The sequence below is a fragment of the Cupressus sempervirens genome, chromosome 8, assembly GCF_028749045.1.
Source record: "Cupressus sempervirens isolate cs-2001-9-10 chromosome 8, ASM2874904v1, whole genome shotgun sequence".
NCBI lineage: Eukaryota > Viridiplantae > Streptophyta > Pinopsida > Cupressales > Cupressaceae > Cupressus > Cupressus sempervirens.
In genome coordinates, this window is record NC_143125.1 from 820,924,232 (window position 1) to 820,939,151 (window position 14,920).

At 35.9% G+C, this 14,920-nt stretch overlaps 1 protein-coding gene across 4 annotated transcripts in view; it reads left to right on the forward strand.

Annotated features, from left to right (window-relative positions):
- The window catches only part of LOC149544916 (NADPH-dependent aldo-keto reductase, chloroplastic-like), a 33,378-nt gene that overhangs the window by 2,690 nt on the left and 15,768 nt on the right, over positions 1-14,920 (forward strand). For 3 of the 4 annotated variants that reach the window (XM_089795458.1, XM_089795460.1, XM_089795459.1), the window contains exon 2: positions 1,619-1,781. In XM_089795458.1, the coding sequence (XP_089651584.1) occupies positions 1,650-1,781 (132 nt within the window). In that variant the 5' untranslated portion in view covers positions 1,619-1,649. Of the gene's footprint in view, positions 1-414; positions 579-1,618; positions 1,782-14,920 lie in introns of all 4 variants that reach the window. The other variant, XM_089795461.1, reaches the window with a different exon arrangement.

Sequence of the window (14,920 nt, forward strand, 5' to 3'; positions counted from 1 at the left end):
TTACTTGAAATTAAGGAGGGAAGGGGGGTGGGGGGGGCATTACACAAGGGCCTACTTCATAAAGAGTCATGTATTTGGAAAACCATAGGACAGATCCTTTCTCTATCCAGTCCATTCCTTAAAAAACTAGGTGAAAGTAAGTAACTTTGAAGATGTCGTCTAGACTGACTTTCTCCTTGGGTTTTCCACTCCTTTGTCCAGTATATAGATCACCGAGGGATAATTGGATTAATTCAAATCTATACATCATCCCTTTGTAGCTAAGGTCAAAACTTAATACATTGCACGACAAATTCACTTAATTTAGACCCAAGATACATCTCTCTTGCAGTGCTTTTAAACACATAACAATTCTTTGACTCATTAGTCCTTTGTTTTCTGCTGCCTTAATCACTGCTGCTGCCTTGTCTGAAGACGAAGGATTTTCTCTAGTAAAGGTTTAATGGAAAGAAGAGCATCAGGGTGGACAAGCGTCTCCAAGCAGCTACTTTGCATCTTGAATTATAGGTACAGATGAACTGCACAGATGACAGACCTAGATACAAAGATTTCTGAAACAGATTCGAGACACGCTGACAGTGTATTCCCTAAACCTTAGCAGAGCTCTCTACCTTGTATTCCATATCTGATATCATGGGAACTGTTAACTTTTTTAATATTTTGAGCCCTGACATTTATTGTGACCAAGTTTCATGCAGTTTCAGCTTTGAAATTTAAATGATTAAATCTGCATTTTAAGCTTTACATATTTTTCTGAATAAGTTTATTCATTTTTAGGTTATATTTATTTATTAAGCTCATGCATATGAAGCTATGACATTTAATTTGTCTGATGTTGTACATTTAAACCTTTGACACGCATTCTGGTTAGATCGATGCAATATTTTATTAGTGTAACAATGCTACATTACTGGTTTGGAGATCCATCTTTGGTTAATGAATCTATAGTTCTTCCTTTATTAGAAAGTTATATAGAATAATTTTTAGGATTGTTTTATTTTGTTCTCCTTATTGGTTAATATGCTAGCATCTTGTAGCATTTTGCTTGCCTCCTCCATACTTATTATTTTAGTTGTTCTGCTTTTGGAAGGCTATTTAGCTGAGCTGCTTGGCGTTTAGTTTTTATTTTGTCTCACATAAGTCCATTTGTGCATCTTATAGTTTTTTTCTGCTAGTGAATAGTTAGTCAATAAATGTGAAGCTTGCCCTCATCATTAGGTTGTTATTATTAGGTTATCTATTTTAGTCACTGTATGTGTCTTGTTTTTCCATTGTCTTACTGTTTTTATGGAAAATTATCCTATACATTCTGGGAAAATCCTGCATCATTTTACACTAGCACACCTCTATTCAAACAGATTAAAATTCTGTCTTTTTATATTAAAATTTAGTATGCCTCTATTCCAACTGGACACAGATTTAAGCCTCATTGACATTTGTGGGCGTATGTAGTGTTTGTTTTCCTTTTTTGCTCTCTTTTTCGGTATATATGGGTTTTATTCATTTTATGTTCTGTCGTAAATCCTTTATTCTGTATACCGATGAACTGCATTTTCGCTTGCCTTAAATGGTTCCCTTCTGTGACTTAACAGAACCTTATTTTTTTTATGTGCTGCAGATTTAAATCTTGATTGGATCAATTTGAAAACATGGGAGATGCTTCTGGATCAACTTCTCTGTCCTTTGAATTGAATACAGGAGCTAAAATACCAGCTGTAGGACTGGGAACATGGCAGACTTCACCTGGTGTAGTTGGAGATGCTGTCAAAACAGCTATAAAGGTAACTGAAGCATTTTATTCATTTATTAAATTAAAATTATTCATGTTCATATTATTGCGTTGTAAACCTTTTGTTTTAACTTTTAGATAATTATGCACACAATGTTTTAGAAGTTAGGAAATTCATATAACTGGGAAATAACAAAAGTAAATCTTCAAACATCATATTTTAATTTATATATTTGCAGTCATTCTAATGGCTTGACCTGGAGCAACTTTGGTCAATCTAAAAAAAATATGGGTTCGTCCTCGACATAAGCAAGAATTTGCTCCTAAGGTGACCCATGTTTGTTCTTCCACCACAACCTATGGTTCTTTGATCAACAAATCAACAATTGCATACAAATGAGCTTTAACTCAATTATATGAGCTCTTAGACTTGTCAAAGATAACCCATGACCTCCACAAGCTATTCCCTAATCTCCATAAGCTATAGATCTACAAGCCATCATAAACCGTACCTTCCTTCACACATTTTAACTTTTAAGCAAACAAATCTAGAGGAAATCCAATAGCATAAATAAAAAATACATTAGTGTGACTTGGCAACCATTACTTGTTAAATGTAAAGAAGTAAGGAAAAAAGTAATGTAACCTTTGTCTTATTGCAAATAATTATAAGGAAAACAGCTAATTATCCCATTATCAAATTTGTTTTATGTCAAATGTTGTAGTATTTCATTTTAATGCAACCTAAATTTCCAATTTGGCTTTGGGTACATCATTGTGGTACATGCATGTTTTTTAATTTCAGGGTTGTTTTTGCTTTGCTTGTACAAAAAACATATAAGAATCATAGATGCATACATATTTGCAGCCTAAATTTGGGAATCAGGTTTGGGTTACCATGTAGCATGCATATAATTAACAAAGCCACCATAAAAAATAAAAAATAGTACTATGATGTCTACTTGAAAGATCCCAAAACTAAATGAAAATTGACATGGGTCTGCGGATTTCACTGTTACACAAATAGACCAATACTTTCTTAAATATTCTCTTTGGGTTTGTCTGTACGAAAATCATTAAAAAACCATAAATAAATACATATTTACTGCCTAGAATAAGAAATTTAGTTCAGGATATCATGTAGGATGCAAATCTTAAACCAAGCAACCATAAAATAGAGCCCGTGACTAAATGATTATTTCCTCCCTTTCCTCTGCACGACCAGACTCTTGGAATGTCAGAGATTCTCAGGCACACATTATGGTACCATATTTGATTTGATTTCCAATGAATTTTAATCTATTTCTCAACAATTACTTTTTATTAAAATAATCATTAATATCTGAGTCTTTGGAAGCTTGATTCTGAGATTGAATCTGGATCTTTCTCAGTGGCAGTTATCACCCGCATTTGTGATATTTGCAACTCCTTGCATTTGAATGACACATGCGAAATGTGCTCTTCATATATTGAAAATGCATCATCTGCTACCTCTACATGAAAGCAATCAAAGTAAACATTGATTATCCTGATGATGGATCACAGTGTGTGATCCGAAATGTTGATTCAAAAAATTGCACACAATTGATACCAGACGCACTAAAAGATTAAGCAATCAAAGTGTTGTCTGTGAATACTACTGTGTTCAATGCTTGTCACTATGGTCTTATTAAAATAATTCCTTCTCTGAGATGAGTCTGTTACTTGCCATTGATGCAATCATTGTAAGAAAAACTCGTGCCAATATTTGTTTGCAATCTTCCATGCTTGATCTTCATGAAGCCAATTATGCATTATATGTACCAAGCTCTTTCTGCACGTTATCCTTGAATTCTTCATCTCTGCAACTGTGTATTGAGAATGCCATAATGATCATATTGTATCACTTGAGGGGTTTCTGATTTGACATTTTACAAGGTTCTATTTTCAGTTTTCAAGGGGAAACATCCCTGAATCATCCTTTCTGTGTTTTGACCTGAGGATTCCACTATGTATCCCTATTGTTGGTTTTTGATCTGTAATTGTAATGCCTTTTGATTAAATTGATCAAGATTTATAGAATAACTCCAGAGAGTTCTATGAATAAATGGAAATGTTACTAATCTCTTGATAGACTAGATTTGCAGTTAAGAGATTCATACTAGTTAATTTTGCATGCATCAAATTCTCTCCATTGATAGTTTGATAGAAGGAAGGTTTTTGTATATATAATTTAATGATTATTAACAAGATTATCCAATACTAATTCCTTGAATATGATATTTTATATCCTTCTATTGATATACTAATGCAGAATTCAATATAGGTCTTGAGTATAGTGTAATAATCTTTGTAGATTATGCAGGGTTGCTCCTTATTTCCAATAGGTTGTTTCAATCAATAATAATATTTAATACTCATAGATAAGTGTTTGGAATGTAACAAGTTAAAATGTGCCCTATTATAATGTTCCTTAATAGAATTTTAATCAACCTTTGCACGGAGAAGAGATTGTTTTTTTCTGATCTTGCTCTCTTATAAAATAGAGGTCTGATCTACAGTACTCCTTCCAAGAATGCTTACAACATGTGTTATAATATAATTGAGACTGACTGGGTATTCGGAATCTGCAATGTGTATTCACATATGAGTAGGAATGAATATTAATTTTCTGGTAATGCACTATATGATCAATGTAAACTTGCTGCTCATGGGGCCTACTATTAATGGAACTTGTTTCAAGTGTCCTTCCAAACTATGCTACTGTGAATCCTGGGTGGCTGAAGCACTTCAAGCCTTAAAAAAATATTAAAATCCAATCATATAAATGTCTCTTAACGCTGTTAATTCTGACTGACTTTTGATAATGGTTGGATTGCTATCCTTGAATATAGGCCTTATAAACTTGCAATTGACTGATGCTGTCCCTGTTTAGTTGCCACTCTATTAATGTGTCCATAGCCTTGGACATGTGGTGGTTAAATACCACCTCTTCCTGCGCTGCTTAAAGGCTCCTATTTAGTATTCCAAATCTAAAATGAATTTATATAAAAACCAAAAACTATATACCTTCTTTGAGAATCCAAAACCCTCTCCTTATACCCTTCTAATGGGCATGATGTGAGAAATTGTATCTCCCACAGCCATTTGTTTTTGCAAATAATGTAATTTAATTATACTCTTCCCTTAATTGGTCTTATTCTTAATAAGATTTTAATCAACCTTTGATCGCTTTGTTTTCCCTCTTCTTGGAAAGCTACGAATTTATTTACTAACTAGTAATTGTAAGAGACATCCTTGGCATGAAATGTATTTGGATGATGTTGTGTTCCTGGCCTAACTTCCATTAGAGAATGGACTTTGGTTATTACAGTAATGGCAATCGACACATAGCATTTTGAGAAGTTATTAAGGTTACCCAATCGTGAAGTGTCGGGAAGAAGAGTGTGACAGAAAATCCTCATTTTAAACATATAACTTAGAAAATGATCTGTGAGAAGTTGGGTGGCAACAGTTGTGACTTTTGTGTTTAGTAATGATGTATAGTCGTGTTTTAATATCTTCTCTATTTATTTTCACATGTGATAGACATCAAAGCTATTTTTTTTTTCAAATTCACATAAATTTGTAAGACATTGTATTATAACATGCATGCAAATGTCTCATTTATTATAAAAGAATGAGAAGCTATAAGGTTAAGAAGATTAAAGAAACAAATTAGATATTACATATCCTCAAAGAATAGATGGTCTATGTTGGGTGTGCTGAAGCACGTACAATGTCCATTGTTTGATGTGTCCACCAAACGTTGTGACCTCGTACATAATCAGGCCAGTAATGAACCAGGCTAGCTGCTTAGACGGGTACTCAATCTTGAGTATGGTGAAACATATTCCTGAGGCGAAGGGAATGTTGAAAGATTCCTGACGTGAAGGGAGTGTCCCGAGGCGAAGGGAATGTCCCGAGAGGGGAAGGTAGTGTCTGACCGAGGCGAAGCGTATGTCATGACTTGGTATTGTGGTATGCCTGACAATGAAGTGGGTACGGTGACTGAGGGCATCCGGGTGATCGAAGGTGTCTGAGTTAGCAAAGGCATCTGCATCACTGAAGGTGTCCGTGTCATTGAGGTGTCTGCATGACCGAAGTGTCCGAGTGACCAAAGGCATGCGTGTGAGCCGAAGGCATCCGTGTGTTTGTCCGGATGCTGAAGGGAGTGCCCCATGGCGAAGGGAGTATCCCAATGGAAAAGGGAGTGTTCGGATGCTAAAGGGAGTGCTCCATGGCAAAGGGAGTGCTTGATGCCGAAGGGAGTCATTGACTAAAAGACTGACAGTTGGCATTGTCAAATGGAGGAGTTCCAAGGCTGCTAGTAATTGTTTTGTTCTTGATAGTTAATACACCAGATTCCATAATGAATTGTAGAATGTATAAATGTTTATGGGATTCATGAGGATTGCAAGCTGAAAGAGGGCAGAGTGTCAAAATGGTGTAGAGTGAGGTTGATTGTAAAAGGCAATCTGAACCTGTGTAAAAGTCCATTGTTGTTTGTATGCAACATTGTTAGGGTGTAATAGAAAAGGTGACACTTGAGTTCTTGTGTGGTGGGTTTTCCCAAAAGGGTTTCCCACGTTAAATCCGGTCTCCTGTGTTTATCTTGTGTGCATGTTATTTCTTCTATGCTCTTGTTTTCTCCTATGCATCTCAATGTTTTTGAAGTAGATTTGAAATCTTTCCTATTTGCCTTGTAAATTGGCATTAGGAAGGCATTTTTTTATTGTAGTTTTCCTAACAAGTGGTATAAGAGCCTGGGTTGTCCTTGTTGGGTATGGTTATTTTCGGTGTCAATTTGGTTCTAGTGCGAGTTTAGAAAGTGTTTATCTAAAAATTGAGATGGTGGGTACAAGGAGAGTAGGCATTGAAAAATTCAATGGCACAAACTTTGAGTTGTGGAAACTTGAAGATATATTCGTTGATCGTGATTTGTGGGTTGCTGTGTCTGGTAACAAGCTTGTAGGCATGAAGCAAGAAGATTGGGATCTAGTAGATGGAAAGGCTAGAGGACTGATAAGGCTATGTCTTGCAGATTCTATTTTGTTGAACATTCATGAGGAGAAAACTGCACATTCTTTGTGGAAGAAGCTGATATTTATCAAGGAAAATCCTTGGTAAACAAGCTCTTCTCGAGAAAGAAGTTGTACTCTCTGAAGATAGATGGAGAAGCAACTGTGGTAGATCATTTAAACACATTCGATATGGTGATTGCATAACAAACATCTGTTGATGTGTCTATAAGTGAAGAAGAGCGTTGCATGTTACTGCTGTGCTCATTACTTGATTCATGGAATCATCTTGTGATGACCATTGGAAGTAGTACCACCTAGTTAAAAAATGGATGAAGTAGTTGTTGCACTTCTTTTGGACAAGATGCAGAAAAAATCTTCTCAGATGGCAAAAGAGGCCGTCACCGTTCGAGACAAGTCAGAGAAAAAAAGCAAGAAGGGCATGAAGCCTGAATGTTCCGAAAAGAAGACTAGAGTGAAGTGTTGGAACTGTGGGCAAGTTGGTCATATCCGAAAGTATTGCAAAGAGAAGAAGAAGAAAATGGAGAGCTATTCTGATTCTAATTCTTCTTAGAGTGATAATGAAGTTGCCAGCAATGCTGATTTGGCTAATCGGTCATTTGATGATGACTGGCTAGAGTACAAATATCATCGTTTGGAAGATGTTTGTCACCATGCCATGTGTAACTTGACACCACCGTACAGTGGGAGTTGCTGGTAGTGATGTAGATGCCATGTGTGACTTGGCACCATAGTTTAGTGGGAGTTGTTGGCAGCGATATAGTGTTAATCTTCGTTGGTATTGCAAATGTTGAAGGCGTGAGATTCTGATGTTGTAGAAGGATCTTTTCACATTTGCTTAAGTATTGTTTGGAGATGTTAATCTTCATGTGACTAAAGATGTTGAAATCTTGAGGGCTCAACCGATGTAATAACCCCAACCGATTATAACTTCAACAAACACCAAATTCTTTTATAATTCAGTTGTTTGACATTTTGTCAAACACTTTGCAAGCAAGCTCTGATACCACTAACCCCTAGCTGGTTATAGTTCAACAAATAAGCCTTAGCACCACAAGAACCATAATTAATCAAAAGTTTGACATTTAGTTAAATAGTTGGCTAGCAATTCAGTTATCATTGTATGTGTTTAAATTTAATCACGATTGAAAATACTGAATTTTCAATAACAATACTGAACTCGGGCTGAATAAACAATAACGAATCTCTTCTCTTTATTTTAAAACAAGGTTGCATGGGTACTCGTACCCACACCCCTAGTACTCGTACCCACGTACCCAAGTACCGGGTACATGTATCCCACGTACCGGGTACTCGGTGGAGAGCATCATAGCTAAGGACCTTGATTAAGATTCTGATTTTTTTTTTTGGTTTTCTGTTTTTGTATTAGCTGCTTGTTTATCAAACTTAATTCAATACCAAATCAGTTTGAAACTTTGATACTCATTAACAATAAACTTTATCACTGTTCAAGTTAAAAGTTTATCATTTGCAATATGTCATTGTCATATGGTTTAGGATCTTCTTGTTGATGTTTAAAGTCTGCCTTCTTTGTTATGCATCTAAGCATTTCTCATGTATTATTATTTCAAACATATAGCAAATCTGAAACTGAAAACAGTACATTACATTTGCAAACTTTATCACTGTTCTTGTTTTGAAAAACCATTATCATGACTCATAAAATCAGATTTTTTATAAATATAAAAATGTAATTTTTAAGTAAGTTTGACATACCCAAGTACCTCGATCCCCAATTATGAAAAATACTTTAAACATTCAGCAATAGCATATATATATATATATATATTTGACTTATGGCTTATATTTTCAAATTTCTTGTTTTGAATGCTCAATGTCATGACTCATGACAGATATTTTGATTTTTATATTTTCTATAAAATATTAATTATATAGAAAAAATTAGGCTTACACACGTACCCCCGTCCCCTATTTTGAAAAATATGCGTACCCGTACCCGCTCCCGTACCCGTTCCCGTTCCCGTACCCACGTACCCATGCAACCTTGTTTTAAAACAATTGCCACTTATATGCTAAGTTCTGATATATGAAACCGCTTGCAATTTATTGCTGCAATTGAAATCAAATAAACTTCTGAAACCAATTAATAATCACTAGAACCTGATTTGCACAGTCAACATTTGAAATAATTGGCAATGCTCTTCAAGTCTTGGTGCTGGATTTGATGTCTGATTGGCAGATTTCAAACTCAGGAGAGTATATGCTGATCACCCTTGACTCCATGTGTTTGCTTAAGGAGCCACAATAACCCGCTGATGTTGGACATTGATGTCATAGACTGAACGCTGTCCAATAACAGCAGGTTGTAGATGAATGTTGGACGCCTGGGTTGGCAGAATTACACCTGCTGTAATTCACGTGAATCCCTCTCAATGCAGCCACAGGTCATAACAGTGAAATCATGAGAAAAGGATGAAGTTGTCGGTCTGCCCAGACTTAACCGGAACCTCCCAGCTCCTACGTAATTTCTCCAATGGGTGTTTGCAGATTTGATGGCTGTTTGCTGCCCCGTCTTAGGATCTGAATTTTGGCCCAGAGATTGCCAAATACAAGCCAATCTAGAACGCGGTCTCAGTTATAAATCTGCCTCCAATTTTGGTTCTATCACACTCACACTTGATTCCACAGGAAGAAATCAATAACAGTTTCCCAATGTCTTCTTCACAAATCTGCTAATAACAATCTATTTAGACCTACCAGACACAGGAAGAGACAGAAGGAGAATTTGTACATCTGCTATACCTCAGCAACAGATTTCAATAAGAAATATAATATTCAAAATTATTCTCCTTAGCTGTAGAAGATAGAGTAGGATAATGTTGGCCAATTGTATACTTCAGCACAATTGCCAAGAACTTCTCAGACGAGACCCTTATACTTCAGCAAGGGCTCACATTTCAGAACTCAGGAAAAAGCCGCAAAGGCACAAAAGCAAATATATATTCAAGCGTACTTTTCTCAATGAAATGAACTCATATTTATAATACCTTTATTTGACAAAAGTTTCCAAAAGAACTCAACTTTTGAAATTGTGAAAGTTTCCCAAAAGAACTCAACTCTTGAAACTTTCCAACTTAGCTCTTGTGGCAACATTCCAATGATAACTTTCCTTCAACTTAAGTGAAATTATTGTTGTGGGGTTTTCACACCATCGCCCCATTGCAAATGGGGGCCCCCCTTTTGTCTCTTGGTCTTGTCCTTTTGGCTTTAGTTCTTGGTAGTATTGGGCTCAATCTTCTAAAGTTCCCTCTTTCAAATGAGAATTGGTAAAATTGGCCAGATGTGGAAAGTGTTGTCCATGTGGCTCTGAGAATGGAAATTGTTTGCTTGTTTGAGAATTGATTGTCTTGACTTACTATTTTTAGAAAGTCTATTTTTAGTAAGTCTATTTTTAGTAAATGTCACTGCCTCTCGGATTGACATTATTTTGCCTTTGGGACAACTTACTATTTTTAGAAAGTCTATTTTTAGTAAATTTCACTGCCTCTCAAATCCACCTTAATTTGCCTTTGGGACAACTTACTATTTTTAGAAAGTCTATTTTTAGTAAGTCTATTTTAGTAAATTTCACTGCCTCTCAGATTGGCCATATTTTGATTTTGGGACAACTTACTATTTTTAGAAAGTCTATTTTTAGTAAGTGTATTTTTAGTAAATTTCACTGCCTCTCAGATTGGCCTTATTTTGACTTTGGGACAACTTACTATTTTTAGAATGTCTATTTTTGGCAGGTCTATTTCTGCAACAAGTGAGCTATGGTTGATAAAGAGCCAAAGGGTACATGTGTCTATATCGAAAAGAATGAGCAAGCACGACAGTCAATCAAGAAAAAAATGGCTAAGTCTGGAATCACCCATGAAATATCCAAAAGTAGAAAGGCATGAAAATAACAAGAAAAATGGTTGTCGTGGAATTCTTCCATCGTGGACAAAATCCAAGATCACTCAAAAATCCTACCTTGAGGAAAAATGGTTGTCATGGAATTCTTCCATCGTGGACAAAATCCAAGATCACTCAAAAATCCTACCTTGGAGAAAAATGGTTGTTGCAAAATTCTTCCATTGTGGAAAAAATCCAAGATCACTCAAAAATCCTACCTTGGAGAAAAATGGTTGTTGCAAAATTCTTCCATCATGGACAAAATCCACGATCTCTCAAAATATCCTGCCATGAAGAAAAATGGTTGTTGCAGAATTCTTGCATCATGGACAAAATCCAAGATCACTCAAAAATCCTGCCTTGGAGAAAAATGGTTGTTGTGGAATTCTTCCATCATGGACAAAATCCATGATCTCTCAAAATATCTTAGCATGGAGAAAAATGGTTGTTGCGGAATTCTTTCGTCATGGACAAAATCCACGATCACTCAAAAAATCTAGCCTTGGAGAAAAATGGTTGTTGCAGAATTCTTCCATGATGGACAAAATCCACGATCTCTCAAAAAATCCCGCCTTGGAGAAAAATGGTTGTTGTGGAATTCTTCCATCATTGACAAAATCCATGACCACTCAAAATTTCCATGAGCAAGAGAATTAGAAATCATGGAAGCAAAAATGGCTAAGTGTTGGAGATTTGTCCTTCATAGAAGCAAAAATGGCAAAGTGTTAGAAATTCCTCTTTCATGGAAGAAAAAATGCTAGTGTTGGAAATTTCTGCTTCATGGAAGCGAAAATGGCCAAGTGTTGGAGATTTGTCCTTCATAGAAGCAAAAATGGCGAAGTGTTAGAAATTCCTCTTTCATGGAAGAATAAAGGATTAAGTGTTGGAAATTTCTCCTCCAGATCTTGAATTTCACCCTCTTCAAGTGTGTACCCAAGACTGGAAAAATGATTGATGATGATTAAAAAAAGGGGGAATTCTTCAAAATGTAAGAAAAGGTATTGTAGACACCTAAATTTGATTGCACTACTTTGGTAATCCTATTTAGTTATCTCTAAAGGCATCATTAATTAAATTCCTCTTTAATTAATCCTTTGCCATCCCCTAGCTGATTAATTTAATTAATCATCTATAGTCCTAATTGATATAAATCAAATAACCTATTATTTATCAATTAAATCCTATTCTTCTATCTAATTCCAAAAATCCCCATTTATTAAATAAATCCATTTGATAAATAAAATCCTCAAATCCAAAAACCCGTAACTTATCCCTAATCCTCCATTTAGCCTAATGCACCCCATCCACCCATACTAACCAAGCTTAGCCACTAACTCACCCACCCTCATTAATGCCATACACTTGCACATCTCTAACATCCCTAATCTAATCCTAAACCCAAGCCTAATCCACCCCCTAATGTTGTCACATTCCCTAAACAAGTTTAAGACTTTCCTAAACCAAATCAAAGTCTCCCCTCAAAAATCCCAACCACCAAGTCATGAGTGCTCTTACAAAACATAAAAGACTCTTACAAGCCCACTCATGACTCTTACATCCATCTTCCACACTCTTCCCTCTTCCACACTCATTCCTCTTACATCTCTCTTACATACTCAACCCCACTCATCATGACTTTAACCAACCCCTTACCCTACTCTCTCACACTCATCCTCCTTGTGACAAGTGTCACCTTCCCATTGGTGCTAAACAAGCACAATCCATGTGCTCCCCTTTGAGTGCATCTTAGCCCTCCTTAACCATCTCCCCATCCTTGCATCTAAGCCCTCCATCCCTCTACCCCTTGGCCTATAAATTGAATCCCATCCCAAGCCATTTCAACAACAATCTTTGAGCTAAAGTTACCATGCTATTTTGAGAACCAAAGCCATCAATCTTACCCTTATAATGCCAAATTGAGAGCTCACAAAGCTACCAATTTGCCATTACCCACCTCCATTGAAGCAGCTTTGAGCATCTTGAGCATACATCCACATCAAAAGGACACATCTATAGAATCAAGAAAGCATGGAGTGTTTTCTCTTGTGAGGTTTGCACTTTTTGTTCGCTTTTCTTTGTCTAAACATATATGTGAATTTAGTTTTAGTTTGTGAATGTTTCTCTTATTGTTAATGTTCTTCACATACTAAATCTTGTTCTACAGGTATAACAGTGAATTGAAAGCATTTGAAGAAAAAGGAGAAGAAAGCTCTAGTTCTAGAAATTCAAGAAAGACACTCAAATTCAAAATTCTAGTACCAAGATCAAAGTACTAAGTGATCCGGTCTGAGACATTCAAGGTTCAAAGATTAAAGTTCAAATCCAAAAATCCAAGAACATGGCAAAGGAATTTCAATATGAAGAAATTCTAGAGTAACATAATCATTAGCAAGGGATTCCAATCCATTTTAGGGAGATAAATTTCCAAGCAAGTACATGGAAGACGAGAATGTTTGAAGAGAGATTTTCAGAAAAGTCAATCAAAGTTGGATCTTAGTTAAAATGATGCAGTTGGAAAAGACTTGAGCTTACATGGCCTCCATCATGATTTCATGGCATCCAATTATCTTAGATGAAGAACTGAGGTCTCCAAGTCAAATTTCTATGCATTCAGAGAATGGAATCAAGAATAATTTATTCAAGGAAGACTGAGCATTTATTGAGTAATGGACATGCATGGTGTATATTTATTGCACCCCACTCCTTCCTAAACGAGTATGCATAGTGGGCATTTATTACCCACTACAGTAGTGGATTCCTTGTTGCATTAATGTAGATTCCTTTCCTTTGCCCTAACCCTAATTAGGGCTGATGTGGCACAATCTTGGCCATCAGTTATTGTGATCATTTGGGCCACCTATTGTAATTGAGGACCTATATAAAAGCCTCATTTCTCATTTGTAAAAGGAGACTTTTATGAGATTGTTGCTATGAGTTACTGAGATAATAAAGTTTTCATTGGAGTTTGGTGAATACTTGACGTGTCTTAGTGCTTGCTTGGTCTCCTAAATTTCTTCAATTAGATTAAGTTTAGCGTGGTCAATGTGTGGTGATTACAATGAAGAATATGATGGTGTATTGATGAGTTCCTTTGGTTCATACTTTTGACGTTTTAGTGATTCTAACTTGTCGTGCAAAGTTAGCCTGAACCCCTTTCATGCATATGCTTAACTTCTATCATTCGTATACATTGTTCTTTATGATGGCGTATGCGGTGATATGAAAATCTTTAGCATAACCCTTGAAGATTGCACCAGTTCACGCATAGTTGTAGTATAACTTGGCGAAGCGGAATTCGGTAAATTGAGGAATTTGTCCACTAGAATACTATTTGTTGTTGTCACTACCCTTAGGATTAGAATAGAATTCCTGAACCCTACCTTATTAAATTTCTGCATATTCTGTGAAAACTCCCAAAAAAAGCATTTCATTACAAAACCTTAAGATAGCTCCCACATCCAGTATGGCTTGAAATGAATATGAATAAACACGTAAGGTCCCTTGTGATCATCAGCAAATCACATCAACCACCGATCTTATCCACAGTCAAGCCCTGGCATTAAAGGAACCTTGAAGTCATTGTATGATCTAGCAATCTTAGCATACACAAGACTTTATTCAAGAGAGGATAAGATATTTCAGTATTTTGTTCTACTGTTTGGTGAGTCATAAAACACACATCAACAATTATAAAGTTAAATTATAATTTTATAAATAGCCAATTAATTATTAAATAATAATTTGGCCACCAAAATAATAATAACTCCCAAAATACTCATCATTTAAATATTCGTCTGAATTTTGAGTTATACCTATTATTTCTCCATGTGACCAAATGCACTTTCCAAAATAGAAAGGGTCCAACTCGATCAACACCAACTTACCACAAATAGTAAGTATACAAAACTAAGCCTAAATGAAGTCCAATCTGAGCCAAACGAAGACCAACCTGTAGCTTAATGTGGAGAAGATAAGACCCTCCCAAGCCAAGCCACTACCATAGAAGACCCTTTATCCACACTAATTAGCCTACGAGAATCACAATGATAGGCTAATCCCTGAAACTCCAATGTTGACAAAATTGTGGACATTACAACCGAGTCTTTGATAAAGGTCTAGATTGAGGTATGTTCTTTTGGAGCATGTTTTCTCTTTGGTGAGATGTTTTAGGTCATGTTGTCATGATTATGTTCCTAAGGCCATGGTTGGA